General features: G+C 33.1%; 1 protein-coding gene across 2 annotated transcripts in view; it reads right to left on the bottom strand.

Annotated features, from left to right (window-relative positions):
- Positions 1 to 17,964, bottom strand: part of LOC145287897 (uncharacterized) — a 129,060-nt gene that overhangs the window by 28,660 nt on the left and 82,436 nt on the right. For both annotated transcript variants that reach the window (XM_080135837.1, XM_080135838.1), the window contains 4 exons: positions 15,094 to 15,174; positions 10,919 to 10,987; positions 5,210 to 5,481; positions 110 to 1,978 (listed from right to left, as the gene is read on the bottom strand). In XM_080135837.1, the coding sequence (XP_079991963.1) occupies positions 110 to 1,978; positions 5,210 to 5,481; positions 10,919 to 10,987; positions 15,094 to 15,174 (2,291 nt within the window). The remainder of the gene's footprint in view (positions 1 to 109; positions 1,979 to 5,209; positions 5,482 to 10,918; positions 10,988 to 15,093; positions 15,175 to 17,964) is intronic.

Genomic DNA, 17,964 nt, shown 5'->3' with positions numbered 1-17,964 from the left:
TCTACTTAAATAAAACCAGAGGTAAGCATGGATCTCACAAGCTTTTCATATTAGAAAGGAACTTTACTTTTCTTCTTTCCTTTAAAACACAAGTGAATAAACAACTTACTGTATTTTTAAACTGCCCATGGAATGTATCAACAACAATGCTGTTATTCTTTATTAAATGAGTGTCCCAGGAATGGTCAGCCGCTTCGATATCAGCTGTCGTATAATCTGCATCAGAACTGGGAGATTCCCGTTGAGATAAAGTCCTATAAGAACGCCGTTCTCCAGCACCTACTTCAGCCTCTTCTTCATCTTCCAAAAGAGTATCATCTAAATCCTCGTCTTTCTCCTCCGTCACCATATCCTCCTCCTCTTCTTCATCTTCCTCCTCCATCGTGTAACTCGGGTTGACCATCATCTCCTCCACCCTTACTGTGCTGTGGTCAAGATTAAATTTCTGTAGGGCCTGCCGTTTCAGGTTTTTTTCGTCACCATCTGCCTCAATCTTGATCCGTTTGATGTTATTGATGTTTGACCAATCCTCGTAGCGTAGAGCTGACTTGCAAGAGGATGTGGAAGGACAATTCTGATAGGATCTAGATTTCTTGTCAAGCCGAATATTGATATCTTTCACTCTCTCTTGACCGGGACCAAGATCTGCCTTGGCAGCCTCGGCTCCAAGAATCTGCTCGAGGTTGTTATCACAGTTTTCTGCATTGACACGGTTCCGATTGTCAGATTTGAAGAACTTTTCAGAGTCCGTCTGGATTTCTTCTTCAAGCTCCGACACCAAGACATTGGTGTTTAGGGTTTTCATCTCTTTTGCATAGAAGTCTTCAAGATTAGGGAGACATTTGGCACTGGCCTCGCTCATATTTGTACTGTGGACTAGAAACTGTTCATCATTAATGTCATTCATAGATGGCAAGACAGAAACTGGCCTGTTATTGGTAGCTGCTTCGGAAGATTGCGGAACCTGATTTTCACTCATAGTAGTACTGGGATTATAACTGCTGCTGGCAGGAAACGGCTGTGTAGACGAACTGATGTAATTTTCTGGGATCACCATCGGACTAATTTCTTTTTGGGGAGAACAGTCAAAATTTCTTAATGATGAAAACTGTCCCTGCCATTCTCCCAACTTGTTGGTGCACTCTTCAGGTAAACCAACAGTTGTCGTTAAACCCGAAGATGCTTCTGTTAAATTACTACTACTTATTGCTGCAGAAAAACTACATATACTAGTAGTAGTAGTAGTAGAATTCGTAGGAGTGACAGCAGTGTTAACCGTTGTGACTTGGTGGTTATGATCCTGAGTATATAACTGGTTGGGTGTATAGTGGAAAGGTTTTTTATGCCCACTGCTGACCCCATGTTGGACTACCCTAACCCCTGGGGGTGAAGCTATGAGCTTAGAATTACTTGGTTGTTGCTGTTGCTCTAGTTGTAAATCACAGTTGGAAGTGTTTGAGATCAACACTGCAGATTCGGATTGCGGTTGGGCTTCCACTTGGCTAGGGATGGGTTGTGTAGTGTTGTTAGATGCAAGGTTAAATTTGGGAGATGAGCAAACACCCATAGCCGTGTTGTCAGGTTTCTGCTCGTAGGGCAAGCCAAACACATGACTGTTGTTTTGGTTGGTGTCTGCAGCAGTCGCCACTGTCATCGTTGTTGATGATGCAGCTGCTGCAACAAATTCTGTATGTTCGGCTTCTATCAGGGCAGATTCAGATACGGCATGTTTGGTAGAACAAGACGATGAAGAGGACACAGAAGAGGAGCATTTTTGAATGATGGTATTTGTGGAAGTGCTACTGCTTGTTTCTAAAGATGATGAGCAGGGCAGAGAATGTGAGATCTGTTGGCTGTTGCTACTTGTGGCTTGAACTGACTTTTGGAAGGCATTATTATTGTTGTTATTGTTGTGGGTGTTGTTCAGAGATTCATGAAGGCTATCTAGTAACAAGGTCACAAATTCTTGGCAGTCATGCTGAAAAATAGTAAAGAAATAAATTAAAAGATAAAGATTTTTTTAAAAAAAACAATTCAAGTAAACTGAAAATCTATGGAGAGGAAAATTTTTTATAACTAAACCTATCACAAAAGGTTTTTTGATTCTTATTCAGAATTTGCCATATACATGGTGTTCCAAAAGTCTTGGGCACATTTCATATCTGCTTAACTATGAATGGTAGTAAAAGAAAAGTGGTGCCATTTTAATACTTAATGCAATAAGTTTTTTTGTAAGAATATTGATTTTTTTCATTTCTTTTTCAGATCCAGTAATGGCATTCACTCAATCAGAAAAGGAATTTTATGCAATTGAATTTGCAAAAACTGAATCATGGACACTTGTTCAATGTGCATTTTGCAAAAAAGATCTCACACCCTGCGATTTTTTTTTTTTTGTGGGGATTTGTGAAAGGACTGTAGTCTATGCGCCTCCCATTCCAAGATAAGCTAAAGGCCTGAAATACAGAACCTGTTGCAACCACTGACAACGCAACGCTGGGATGCATTTAGCAAGAATTAGACTATCGGCTTGATGTGTTGTGTGACCAACAGTGCTCAAATTGAACATCTTTGAACATTCTATGAAAAACTTGAAATTACGTGCTTTCTGAATATACCAGATGCGTTTTTATATCCGTAATAGTTCTCGAGATATTCAATGTCAAAATGTGCCCAAGACTTTTGGAACCCCATGAATTAAAATACAAAAATAAAGAAAACTGTATGATGTATGTACACACGAAAAAAACTATTCCAAAATATCACATAAATTGATCAAGTAGTTCTATTTAAAAATAAGATCAAATTTTATGAGCAAGAGGGTAATGACTGTCGCGCATTGTAAAATTGTGAAAAATAATCTAAAAAAAAAAATAAGGGAGACAACTCAATTCAAACTAACAAGATGTTTTTGTTTTGTAATTTCTATAAATTTCCATTGTTTGAAAATGAATGAACAGTTAAAAAAAATCTGAATTTTACACATATAAATAAACATAATTAAAATGGCATAAAAAGGTTTTCTGATAAAAAGAAGCAATGTAATATCAACAAATTCAGTAACTGTTTACATTTTATGATGTACGTTCACGTAAAGGAACAAAAATTTATTTGAAAAAAAATAAAAAATTCATCAAGTAGTTTTATTTTAAAACTAGCAAATGTACCCAGCATTAAATTCCTTTAAAAGAAAAAAAAATTAAGTAAAATAAAGAAATGAAAAGAAACTGAGACATGTGCATGCGAGTATTATGTTTTTTCGAAACAGTTCACTTCTTGCATGTTAAAAAAAAAAAATACTCGAGCTTAGATCGAAATCCAAACCTAAAGACAGTGAATCAAGTACAATAACCATTATGCCAGCTTGCCACAATCTTTAAAAAAGTGTTTTCAAACCTACTTATTCTTAACATAAGCTATCATGTGAACAATTTGTGCATGCGCAGTTGTGAAATAGTTGACTAACAGATAAAAATCCAATGACTCCTAAGTACAAATTTTTCAATGTTTACCCCTTAGCAGCCCTTTTTTCCTGATGAAAACCAATTCAAATATTTTCCACATGTCTGAATACCCTATATGCCAAATTTCAAGTTTGTAGATAAAAAATTTCCTGAGTATATAAGTTGGGAGTTGTCCTCACACATGTTCTCACTTTTAATAATAAAATCAAATTTTATGAGTAAGAGAGGAATGATCGTCCCGTATTGCAATCTTGAAAATAATCTCAATAAATAAGGGAGATAACTCAATTCAAACTTGCAAGATGTTTTGTTGTAATTTCTACAAATTCCCATTATTGCTTAAAAATGAATGTGAACAAAAAAAAAAAAAAAAAATATATATATATATATATATATATATATATATATATGAATTTTTCAAATATAAATAAACATAATTAAAGCAATATAAAAATGGTTTTCTGATGAAGTAAAGGAATGTATTATATCAGGGTCCTAAAATTAAGTAACACCGTTTACTTACAAAGAGTTTCAAAACCGGAAGTCGTTTGCATCGGTAAATATGCTAAATTGACCCATGTTTTATTCACTGGCAGTTTAATCATCTTATGAACATGTCACAATATATCGCCAATTTAGTGAATGAATAATAATTATAAAATAATTTTTATTTGTTAAGTTTTTAATAATTAAAGTAAAAATAACCTTTCAAGAAAAACATGGCTCGAATCGATCTTGTTTCAAAAAAAAAAAAAAACCATGACCCATTATGTCAGTATTTGTTAGATATCTTATAAAATTTCTCAACTTTATGAAATCAATGCAGTTCACCAAGTCAGAAGACAAGGTTAAAATAAACCCTCTCCTCTCTGTCTTTAAATTATTTAATTTGTAATGATTCTGTAGTGCTATATTAAAAAATCACAAAAATAAAGGATTTTTCTTGCCCAAGCAAGACGATTTGAGTTATATAATATAGTAGATAGATATGTACTTTGTTTTTTTATATTTGTTTATTATTTTAGTTTTTTTTTTTTAATTCTTTGTTTAAACATTGTAGTCAGTTAAAACATTTTTATATCATACTAGCGGGGGATACCCGGCGTGGCCTGGGTGTTTGTAGGTGTGTGTATTGGGGGTGGGGGTCAAAACAATCCTGTTTAAAAAAAAACAAAATAAATGTTGGCCGGATGTTTGAGGGTGTAAAAGAAAAAAAAAAGTTTTAGTAGGAAAGTAGGCTTGAAACCCGAACCTTTGACGTGGAGGTGGAAACGAAATGGAAAAAACCCTGGGACCTAACCATCTTGGCCCGAGAGATGAGGAATGAAAAGCATCTTAATTTAACGTTTATAAAATGAAATTAACAGGTGCGAGAAACTTAAGTTGCGTGATGTTGGACCTTGAAATATGACGCGGCTGCAAGCCAGTTTTCACTTGTTTTATACTGAAAAGTGAAAGATACACGGGATGCTATAAAAATCTGGAAAAAATAGCGTGTGAAAGTCTGGCAAATCAAATAGAAAGGCGATCCCTGTTCGTAACTCTTAGATATTATCATTTAGACGTGATATAAAAAGTTTTAAGAAGGAATGAGCCGACCGAGAAGTCCAGCAAAAAAAGCCTTTTACAGACATACACAAAAAGCGAACATACATACATTTTCGCTTTTATATATATAGATGAAAAAGAAAAAAAATAAAGTCAGAGTGAATTGAACATTGATACGAGTGAATACTAAAACTCACCTGCCGATAATCATGAAATTGAGGATAATACATTCCAAGTGTCCCTTTAAAATCCAGAGGATGAATAAGGGAGAACTGTCCACTCCAAACTTTCCGAACTAGTTGGCAGAACTTGCCCGTCAAAGTGTCCTTGGAAACATCATTCAAGACGAACTGCTCATGGAAATATTTTACTAAGTGAGTGTTGCAGAAGAGACACTGCAGGCCGGCATTCATGAAACAAGTGTTGCCGAGGTTGTAGAAGCCGCAACAGCCATAAAAAGCAGCCGGGCCTATAATGAAAAAGGAAAAGAGCTATAATATCGATAATTATACAAATATTAGCAGGTGAAGTTGGTGTTGCCTAAGAATGAATAAGAACCCTTGTGTAGTCCTCCGTGACACTATTCACACATCCTTAATTGTTAGAAAGCATAAAAACAAACAAAAAAGAATTAACTATACTAAAAAGAGGAAATGAGTTGATAGGCAAAATGGTGGGAGTAAGTTGTTCAACAAAGCACAAAAAGGCAGCTGAAATAGTATTGTTCATAAAAGGTGCAGCAATTACTGAGACAAAAATCCAGACATACAATTCAATAAAGAATAGTTTAGAAACAATTTCAGAAGTGGAGAGTTTTACAACAGCTTACAATTTAAGGACAGTCTTTAGTTTGCAACAATTGGGGATAGTTTCAACTTTAGGACAGTCAAAGGCAGATTATGGCCTGGAGCAAATAGGGAGGTGAATTGATCAACTGACTGATGAAGATGGTCACGACAGATAACTAAGAGGGTAGTTTTCCATGATGGTGTCACACAGGCAGCTAAAGTACAACTGATAATTACGGAATGTGTCGAAGTTTGTGTTTTATTTTGCATTATTTATTTTTCTATATTTCTGAACCCGTGCTCGCCTCCTCGACAGTTGTCACTGTGAGGGACGAAATACGGCCAAATGAGAAGGTAAAAGAGACGGCACGGAAACAGCATTGGAATCAGTGATTGTTGTCAAGCAAGAGGGAGTGCATAGTTTCACACAAGTTTCTATATATATATTTTTTTAAAGTTTCATACTTTTTAAATTATACATGAAATGAATGTAAAATAAAGAAAAACAAGTCAGTAAAAAGATTGCATACTTCTGCTGATTGACTTAAGGATGGATTAATGTCTTATATGGACCTTACTTCTCCATATTGTATGAAATATTTCCAAAGTTATGCCATAGAAATGTTGATAACTTAAAAACCATTTATCTGATCAGGCAGAAATGTTGCATGTTGATGACTCATCAAAGAACATCAGATCCATACAACAAACTTGAAATGTGAAGTTAAAATTCCGTCAAAATTTTGGTCAAGAACCAAACTTTTCATGATCAGGGTCAAAGGTCATATGTGAGATATCATTGATTACAATATAGGCTAAGTAACGAGTCTCCACAATAAACAATCAAATTTATCACCAATGTGACTTTCATCTTTTCCTAGGCCATAAACTAAACATCCCAAAGTTAAGATAGACCATGTTCAATATTTTGATCCAGTTTGGTGATGATTAGTCAAGTAGTTGTGAAGTTATGCACAAATGAACAAACAGTGACAAACACGTGACAAAAAACATAACCTCCTTTGCAGATGTAAGTAAAATGTAGTCTTTGCTGTTTATGGATATGCTGCGGAAACACAGATCCCACAATATTTTTTTTTAATCCCTAATACAAAATTAATACCATTAGAATTTTTAGTTCAATTTTACACAAGAAAAGTTCTTTGATCTTTGTATATGATTGTTTCTCTCTTAGATTCCAAACAGATCATAAATATACTTTATTAAATCATCAAAGTTAAGCAATGTTGATTGTGGCTGATACTTAAGTGGTAATGTTAGGATGATTAATCAGAATTTGGGAAAAAAAAACAAAAAAAACTCTTTTGAGTATTGGAATCTGCTGTATCAGAATCAGGAACATTTATGCCTATTTTCTGATGCCAAAAACGATTCTTTTTATTTGTTTTTGTATAAAACTTAATTTTTCATGGTTTATATTAATGATGAAATGATAAATATTTATTGATTTTATACTGTTAAAACTAAAATCTATAGATCATCCCCATTAGTGCATTTCTACATTTTGAAAATTATATGCACATATTTCATACCCCCACTCCCATAAAAAAACTTTAGAAATTTAAAAGAACCAGTAATTGTATTGAAATTGGAAAAAATATTGGAATCCTCCCATCACTGTTAGAATTTAAGAATATCAAGTCTAAGTTTGACAGTGATTAAAAAAGTTATTTTCTTATATATTCTTGCAAAAGGTATAAATTGCTGTCGACTCTTCTACTTAAAGATAAAAAATGGTAGGGTAAACACGAGAATTGATAAAAAGAAAACTAATAAATAACACCAGTCCTTCTCCGCTTATCCTAGCATTGCTACTGACCATCTTGGATCTTTCCTTTACATTGGATTTAAACAATGCTGAATGAGAAAAAGTAATGGCGAACCTTTGCTTTAATATAAACTGTTAACATAATAGTTAATTATACCTCCCTCCCAAGAAAAAACAAAACTAAAAAATTTTATGATGCATGTACCTGTGACGGAAAAAAATATACACCAAAAATTATGTAAATTGATTAAATAGTTTTATTTTTATACAGAAAATGATTTTTTTAAAATTTGAATTTTTTCCATGCCCCTCCTCATGTTAAGAATGGTTTCCTAAAATTTTGCAAAAGTTAGAATTATTTAAAATTATCTCCCTTGTTTTGCAAAATAAGATTAAGAGATAGGTCATCATATAGCCATAAAATTTGATTTTCTTTTTTAAAAAAAATAAATAAAAATAATGATCAATTTACGTGATTTTTGGTGTACAATATTTTCTTTTTGTCGTGTGTACATACATCAAAGGTTGTCTTTATTTTTGGTATTTATAGGAACTGTAACCACTATTCATTGGACAGGCAACTTTTCAGGGAGCATTCACTGCCTCTCGAGTTAGGTGGCCAGTTTACTTGTTGCAAACTCTTGCCACAATTTGGTTTGATTGTTTTGTTTTATAGCATATCAACCCTTTTGGTTTATTGTGGTTCAAACAATCATGCGTTAATTGTTCTACAGTTGCCTTGATGGATTGTTATAGATCACTTCCAAGTAACAATTTTCAGGGTTAAATTCAACACTGCAGTCAAAATTAACTACTCAAAAATCAGGCTTTTTTTTTTTCTTTTTTAAATTTTTTTTTTTTTTTTTTTCAAACCAGAAGCATCTCATTTGTATACTGATATCACAAGCATTTTTAAATTTTCTTTATTCTTTTTGAATGCTTGGGACTCTATAGGCTGCACAAAAACAGGTTTGGACCAATTTTTAAAGCATTTAATCAGAAGAGCAAATTATCTTGGCTTTGGTAGCATTTCAGACCAGTTATTCAATGCTGAATCCAGTAATTTTGAAAAAAGATTTTATGCTTAAAGCCCTTCATATCTTTAAATATTTGTTCATGCTATTTGGTTTGTTGCTTTTTTTTTTTGTATTGGAAATTTGTTTTTGTAGAATATGATTGCATTGGTAAAGGGAAAGAAAAACGCAGTAGGATTATGTTTGGTGCATTTTAAGTCAGGTAGACATTATTTTGAGACAGCCCGATCTGTTAGCACCAGACGACCGTGTTTTATTGTTTCAATTTACGATTTTCTTCCAGAGAACTATCATCAGCTACATATCAATTCTTTCAATCAAACTGGTGTAGAGTTATCTTTCAACAAATTTAACATGTTTGGTTATCTTCCACTTTGTTGTAAGGACTGTGACAGACATATGCACAGACTTGGAGTTTATATTCGTAACACCCTCCCCATGAATAGGGAATCTAAACTAGAATCAAATGATCAGGCCTTCATGTGATCTAGACTAATTTTACAACATAGCGTTAACTATATTATTTTAATTGGAATTTATTGAGAGGAGTATTATTTACTCAGTTTTATTTATTGCGGACTATTATCCTTAGCTTTTTCTTAGTTGTTTCATGACGTTTCGACCAACTATTCCTCTGGTCTTCGTCAAGTGGTAACCGCGACGGATAACAACTCTGAATCTCCTGACTGCATCCACTGCAATTACTGCCTTCCGTAGTTGTTGTCGTCTCACCACGTTTTGGCCAAGTAAGCCTCTGTCCGGCTTTGGGTAAGATTGAAACCGCTATCTTCAGAAAATTCTCACCTGGAACTATAGAGATTCAACATCTATCATCTGCGCCACGGGTCCCGAAGGGCGATCAAGATTGAATTTTTTGGTCTTATAAATTTATGTTTATTTATTATCTGATCTTCCATAGTCGGGTCCGTGCCGAATTGTATATATTATTTTAATTGGAATTCATTGAGATGAGTTGTATTTATTAATTTTTATTTATTGCGGACTATCATCCTCATGTTTTTTCTTAGTTGTTTCACAACGTTTCGGCCAACGTGGTGAGACGAGAACAACTACGGAAGGCAGTAATTACAATGGATGCAGTCAGGGGATTCAGTTCCTATCCCGCCGCAGTATCCACCTGACGAAGGCCACAGGAATAGTTGGCCGAAATGTCGTGAAACAACTAAGATGAGAATAATAGTCCGCAATAAATAAAAATTAATAGCATTAACTACTTTACTTTCTTTAACGCTCTATCTCGACGGAAGACTGTATGTACTCTAATCAATCGAGTCTCTGACAAAACAGATTGTTTAGAGTGAAAATGCAATAAAAAATAAAAAATTTTTAATGCATCCAGTGGTAATATACTTTGACGAGATAAGATTCCCCCTTTGATACGATTACTCTCAGGTCTACTCTTGAAGTTGTAGCTCCTGAAAAGGTTCCATCTATAAATAGTTTTGACATTTTTTTTTATTTAATTATAGAGTCACTGCTTATCAAGGCCTGCAGGTCACACAAGGATAAAGGCGAATGAGTGTCAGGTGAAACAACACGACAATGTTCAGTGATGGTGGAAATTGGGTAGAAATTAAGTATTTAAAAGGGCAACCCAACACAAACTTGTTTACGTTGGACTTAAAAATGACCATGTTGTAGTCAGCTGGAAAGCAGCTTGATATTATTGGGTTCTATAAACGAGCACTTCTGAGAAGAGTTTTGCTCATGGAATTTTCGTTTAATTTTAGGCACAGATAGTAAGGAAAATTGCTAACAGTAGTTATAGCTAAGTGAGTGTTTGCTGTGAATGTTCTACATTGGGGGGGGGGGGTATCAGAGTAAAGCTATGAAAATATCGATAGAATAGAGATAGGCTTACATCTCTTCTAGGAGAAAAAGATAGCAAGGAAAAATGGACATTGCCCAGCAGATTTCAAAATCGGGTTTTGTACCATGTCCAGACAGGAAAGGAGTGCTCTAAGCAGCTCTTCTCCAGATGTGACAGCAGTAAACCATCTTAGGACAGATTTGAACTACTTAATAGAACTGCATCCAGAGATAAACACATTAAATTTGAAGATATTAAGAACTTTAGCAGAAAACGTTTACAAATATGATGGAATTCTTTTTTTTTTAATAACTTGTAAAGGTTCGATACACCAGAATAAAAAAAAAGAATGTCTAAAAAATGTTAATGTCACTAAATAATTTTAGCTTGCGTTAAGACAACTAGCAAGATTGTCTAAACAAAGTCAAATGAAAAAAGAGGAGAACATAAAGCCATTGTCATACTCTCAATATCTTTAGTGCTACGATGAAGCGGTCCAAGTGGTGATGCATAGTCCAAATCAGAGCTGCTCACTGGAAAAAGAAAATATAAGATTTTCAGAAAGAAATCAGACAAAAATTAAAAATTTAAAAATAAATAAAAATTTTTTAAAAATCCACAAGATTTCAGATTTACATTTTGACAAGAATCTTTACTTGTAACAATGATTGCTGCGTAGCTACTTTGGCTTTTTGGCTCAGGGCAAAGGGTAGTCTCTTCAGATATTGCATGTTATCTTTCCTGTGCTCAGTAAGCGAAAGAGAAATCCTTCTAGACTGAGGCAATTTTAACTTTTGTTCAGGTGCATGTGTTCATTTTTAGAGAGCTAAATTTCTCTCCCGCTCCATAGTAAAAAAGTACCATGTGTTTGACTTTACCCTCATGAGGAGGTCAGCAAATAGGAAGTCCTTTAAAATCTTCAATTATGCTTGGCTACTTTTTTTTTTTCTTTTTTTTTTTTATTTAGAAGGAGGCAATTTACATTTTCTGTTAATAACTTTTCTTGTGTAAATGGAAGCATTTTTGGCACTTATGCAGTATGGGGCACGTATGAAAATCGAATTTCATGCAAAGATTCTTTAATGTAATTATGTATTAGGCAAAAATAAGCATCCTCACAAAAAAATCAAGAAAAATTGAGTAGAAGTTTAATTAAAAATAAACTACTCAGTGATAAGAGATTAATGTAGTTTGCTTGAAGCATTGTTTAATGTCTATATATAAAGAAAATTTATGCAATGCAAAGATGCAACGGATAGACACAAATTGAAGCAAATTAAGATATGATGGTGGAATAAGCTTTGTATATTCACCTTTATTGATACATTATATAAAATATACATTGATACATTATATAATATATATATTTTTAATATTTTACATGTATTGTGTTTTGATTTGCATTAGCACGGTTTGATGGAGGATCCATTTTGCAATATTTTGGGGAACTCTTCACTTTATCAAACACGTGTTCAACTTTCAAACACGCATATTATGGCTATCATAAAATGAATAATTCTGCAGACATTTAATTGTTTTTAATTTTTTATAATATTTAAAATATATATAGGGCTTTTGTCAATACTCAATATCATTTTATCTTTAATATTTTATCTTATTTAAAAAGATTATATACATATACACACGTATTAATAAAAGTGAATGTGTATAGTTAATTCCGCTATTATATTTTAATTGGCTTTCAGTTTTGTATCTATCTGCATCATATTGCTTTCTATAAATTAAAGTTTCCCTTATAAAAAAAACTCAGTTTTCCTATTTTGTCGATGCACCATTGATAGGAGACACCCATAAATCAAGGGGAGGTAAGTCAGTCTGTCATTTAACCAAATAACAATGAATGGTAACTTGGCAAAATACAAAAACTCACTTATTTTTAACTAGCCTGGGTGTCCGGCATTTCCCGGGTGTGCGGAGGTGTGTATAAGGGTGTTGGTTCAGCAAAAAATTTATTAGTAGGCAGGCTTGAACTCTCAATGTGTAGGAGGAAAAGGAGGTGAAAAAAAAACAAACAGTCTTATCAATGCACCCACTGCGATTGTGACATCACCATCACAGGTGGTCGAAATGTCTTATGCGACGTCGTTGATGCAAGGTTTGCATGACTTGCAAAAATGTTGACGAAAAAAATTACCTCTCTTTATAAAAAACGGCCCAGTTGACAGTGAATTAATGTTTTTACCAAGATATCAAGCTTTAAAACAATACCAATTTTGTCACCATCTGACGCGTCTGTCAAAAATTTTTGGCAGACATACAAACACACACATTTTGCTTTTTATATTATAGATTAAAATTATACTTGATAATTTTTTATAATTTTTGCTGAGGATTCTTATTTTTGCCTGATACATAAGTATATCAAATCATTTTTACTTGGAATGAGATTTCCATAGGTGTCCTATACTGTATAAACACCAATGTTTTTTTTTATATATTTTACAAACATTGTAAGGATTTTATAGAAAGAATAATTTTGAAGTTCTGATATACTCTAATATTAATTCTTCTATGATATTTATTAAGATAACATCTTAGGCAATTTATTAAAAGTGAAACGGTTTTTACTAGCTACAAATCGTACGTACCTAGGAGTATTTACTTTCATTCTTTGTTCCCAAATTTTTTTTATAGATAAGTTAAATTGGTTAGGTTTGGTTACTGAATAATTGAATCAAATTGTCATAAAATAATTTTATGTTAATGCTATTTTAATCTCTATAAAACTATTAGATGTAAATTGAGAAACTGTCAATCTTAATACACAAGAAATTTAAGCCAAAAATTACTTGCTATTCAATAGTTTGAATGGTTCCAAATTTTAAAAGGTTAATGAAATAATTGTTTTTATTTATTAAACTATTAATAAAAGATTAAAATAATGGCAAAGTTGTTTACAAAGAAACTAAAATACATTCTGGTGTTTTTTGTTTTTTTTTCATGAAAATTGATTCCGTAAAGGCATAAAGCCATTTGCTGTAAGAGTTAAAAAAAAAAAAAAAAAAGAAACACCCTACTTCAAAGTCAAAAACTAGATAATGAAAAGTGATAGATGGGTAGATTCTGACCCAGAAAACAGCAATCGTTCCTGCTTTGTCAGAAACATCATTGATGGACTATGAGAACTAAAGGACAAAATAATTTCATAATCAAATTGTTTTTTGATAAATAAGCCATGTAAAAATAAATATTTTACACTGTCGCATATTTTAAAGAAAGAAAAACAAAAATTTCACACAGACAATAAACACGCAATAAAATTTCATATTTACTTTTTTAATTATAATGTTAAAGCAGTATTGCATTATTTGATAAAAGGGTACTAGTGCATCCTTTAAACCAAATGTTAACTCAACGTTTACTCGGCTTTCCCCAGAGTATGACGTCAACAGCTAGATTATGCTGAGTGTCGCCTATGAAATAACACTATTTAAAATAAAATAAAATGGTAAATGTAGAAACATCAAAAAACAGAAAAACCTATCATAATTTTTATTAACTGTGTGAAGAAAAAGCAAACAGTAAAAAAAAAAGTAATTTCTTTATTGCAAATTGATTTTTCAATGAATTTTTTGGGTGCTTTTCGTTTTTTCAAATAAATAATTTTAAGCAAATGTTTCCAAGAAAAATTCCAAAGAAACTTTTTTCTTTTTAAACAAGTTTGTTTAAAAATTATTTTTCATTTTTTTTTTTTTTTTTTTAAGGAAAATTAGAAAAGGACTTTTTTTTAAAGTCCAACTTGCTTTTTAGAGATATTTGGGCTAGGGTCTTTTTTTTTTTTCACATATTTTTTTCAAGTATCTTTTCGTAAAAACTTAAAACAGAAGTGGATGGATCAGGGTTTTTTTGCCCATTGACTGGGAGTAGGTGGAAACTTTTTTTCCAATGCACGGAAAACATCTCCAACTATTATCATTGGTAATGCTCCCTCTTTTTGCTAAGCTGCACTTGTGGGCACATGTTGCACATTGTATTGTTTTTGCCAGTAATTTCCGCAGTTGACAGAAGTCAATTACAGCATCCAATGTCTGTAGTTGTTGGCCCAAGTCGGTCAAATTCATGTTTTGCTCTTCTCTTCCTGAAATGGCTTCTTGTTTTTTTTTTTCGGGGTGGGGGGGATATTTTTCCTCTTCTAATATTTATCCAGTTTCTCATCTGCTGCTCAGGAGTAGCTTGAGTTGAAACTAAGCGTGCAGCGTTGTGCTTGACTGATTGCCATGTTATGTCAGACAGCAGCTAAACCCGAACTGCTGACGTCATGTTTCAGGGAAAGTAGAGCGAACACGAGTTACGTCTAATTTAAAGGATGCACTAGTACTAATAAAAGTATCAAATATCAACTTGGCTAAATAAAACAAAGCAAAAATAATCGAGATGGAATAACAAAATTTTAAATTATTTTACACAAGATTTATGGACCAAAATTAAATCGTACATTTCACATAATTAAAACTAAGGGGAAAAAAAAACGTACTTTAATCTTACCAGGTAAACTTAAGCTAATCAGCTAAGTCATATGTAAACAAATGTTATACCAAGTGTCTGCAACCAATACAATCTGACGAGATTGTCTTGAAGAAAAAGAAAAGTTTTACAGATCAATTTCTACATTGTTTACCTGATTTGATAGAAGGGCCTTCCTGCTTTAAATCAGGCATATCACTGAAGATTTCAGAACTGGCACCTGCATCCAATGACCCTGGACAAAAAAAAATTATAAATGTTAGAAATTTGTATCGAAAAACAATCTCACTTCAAAATATCAAATAGCTTTAAAAAAAAACATTGCCAACAATCTGGGGAATGGTTTTTTGAAATCTTTCACATTGGTCAGTCCAACTGTTGTTTATATGATCTTAAAATGGTCATCATAAAACATGCAAGGTTTACAATAACATGTTTTAACTTTAGCTCAACCTATATCGTAAACTGAAGTGAAGAGTTTGAGACATAATTTGAAAAATATTTTTGTAAAGGATTCAAAAGTACGAGTCCCCTGCCCCTCCAACTGTGATGCAGGAAAACGCAGTCAAGACTCGGGGATTTGGAGGAGGGGGTGGGGAGGCTGAAGTTGGGAGTTAAAAAGTCAAATTTTCTAAACTCACTTCAGATTATGATTTCTTTTTTTCTTTTTTTTTTCTTTTTTTTACAGTTAATTTTCACTTCAAGATTTAAAGTTAAATACAGAATATTATTATACAAAATCCAAAATACCCATCTGAAGGATTGGTTGTTGGTTGTTTTTGTTTTATGGCATATCAACCCTTTTCAGGTTATTTAATGCCAAATCCAAAGATTTTGAAGAAAAACTTTTTAATAGAATATATTTGTTGTTTTCAAGTCAGTTTCTATTTAACCCATAGTTGGGACCCTAACAGGTACTACCACTCCGGGTCAGAGTGGACCTGGGAGCAATGGCAATTAAAGGGTGGCTCCACACTCCCCAAAGCCCGCAAGCTAGGGCCTCACCACTGGATATAGTTTAAGGTCATATCCAAGACCCCCATCTGAAGGAAGATGTCTAAATGTCTGCATGGAGCATGGCTTTTTAAGCTTGTTAATATACTAGTTTTCAGTAGTGGGACAGCACTACTGCCAAAAGAAAAGTAATGCACCTCCTTCCTTTTGCTAGCCAGTGAGATACCCTTGAGCAAGGTCGAGAACCCACTTAGCCCTTCCGATCAGGGTAACGTGAGGTCATGGAAAGCAGGTGACTGATGTAACATGGAAGCAAACAGAAATAATTCCGTTCATGGTTTTGTATTTCGTCGTGCTCAGCAGAAAACACCTCTAGGTACAATGATCAAGAGAATCGCGCAGTATCAACACTGCTTGGACAGAAAGAAACTGCAACCTATTGTCTGTACAACTGAAAAGAAAACTATGGCAATACATCAAACTCTTTATTCAAGAAACATTATGAAGAGTTCTGCATCAAAGCACCTCGCTTGGTAGGGATTACCATGATAGACGGGTGACACCTGATTGTCATCCAACTACTCTACGACAACGAGAAACATACGTTGTCAGTCCGAACACCTGGGCAACATCAAAAATGATGAACACCAATGAATTCATGAATGCCTCGAGGGAGAGAGATGGACAGAGAGCTGTACCAGGCAAGACATCATTTGATGATGATGAATACACTAGTTAGGAGTGAGTGAGCATATGATCCCTTCAATACAAAACTCAGCAATGAACTCTTCCTACTACCACAACAGAAAAAGACATTTTCTTCATTCTTTATGTGTCTAGTATCAGGCAGATTTTCCATAGACAGAGCTACTTTGGAACATCTTCCCATCTATGAAACGTTCTTGTAGGTTTGCTTCAACAGAATCATCCTCAAATACTTGTCAAACTTTGTATTATTTGGATTAACCAGACTAATGTTCTCATCTTGAGTATCATTTGCACGTTTCAGTCATAGTAATCTCCGACTTTTTTTATTTTATTTTTTTTATTTTAAATTTTCTTTCTTTGAAGATTGTTACGCTGGGTATGGGGCAGACAAACCAGCTGCCAACATTGCCCAGCTTTTTATTGAACCAACCGAGAGCTGTTTTTAGTATCCTCATTGTGCCCTGAAGTGCAATTGTCTGGATCTTTTGCACTTGGTTCACCAGGAATATTAGTTAGGTAGGACTATGTGTAAGTCGCCATGTTTGGTAAAAGAAAAGGGGATAAAGTACACTTTCAAGGTTGTTTCCCCTTAACTGTGTTTTTTTTAATGCGTATTAACTTAAATTCTACACCTTTAAATCGATAAATCCCTTCCCTCTTATATCAGCTGAGAGATAACAAGATATCAAAAAAATATATATTTATATGAAAATTAAAAACATTTTGTCAAAAAATTTAAAAATAGACACAAGACAACACTTAATTTAACAATTGTTTCATTGGCCACCTTCTTGTTTTATAAATTTAGATTTATTTAAAGAACATAAGTGGTTAATGGATCTAATTGAACTTTAGCCACCCCCTCCTTTTTTGTTAGAAATAATTTAGAAATAATATTCACTAGTGTTTTGTTTGATATTTTTATTGTCTTTATATTTTTTGGAAATTTACTTTCAACTAGAATATGAATATGAAACCTCGGAAGTGTAGAGTTAACTCCCTTTATGCACCTGAAGAAGATCAGATTACATTATCGAAACATTGTGCAAATAACACTCAAAACGAGAACATTAGTAAGATTAATTCAAATACAAACATCCCTCATCTAAAAAAATCCAGAACTGTAATCGTCATAAACTGTCCCACAAGTAATCAAACTTAGTTCATTACATTTATCAATTTCAACTGACAATCATTCCATCTCATAAGCTATTCTACAGTGGTTCTTGGCCTTTATAAATAGTGTCTTAACAGCAAAGAAATGTTTTATAATTTAATAGTTTTAAATATTTTAATTATAAAAAAATTTTAATGAAAAATAACTTTAAAAAAAAAAAAATTTCTTTTAATTTAAAAAACTTTA

This window comes from Euprymna scolopes, chromosome 11 (genome assembly GCF_053919585.1).
Source record: "Euprymna scolopes isolate OS-2025 chromosome 11, ASM5391958v1, whole genome shotgun sequence".
NCBI lineage: Eukaryota > Metazoa > Mollusca > Cephalopoda > Sepiida > Sepiolidae > Euprymna > Euprymna scolopes.
The sequence above is the reverse complement of the archived record's forward strand: the minus strand, read 5'-3'. Positions and strand labels throughout refer to the sequence as shown.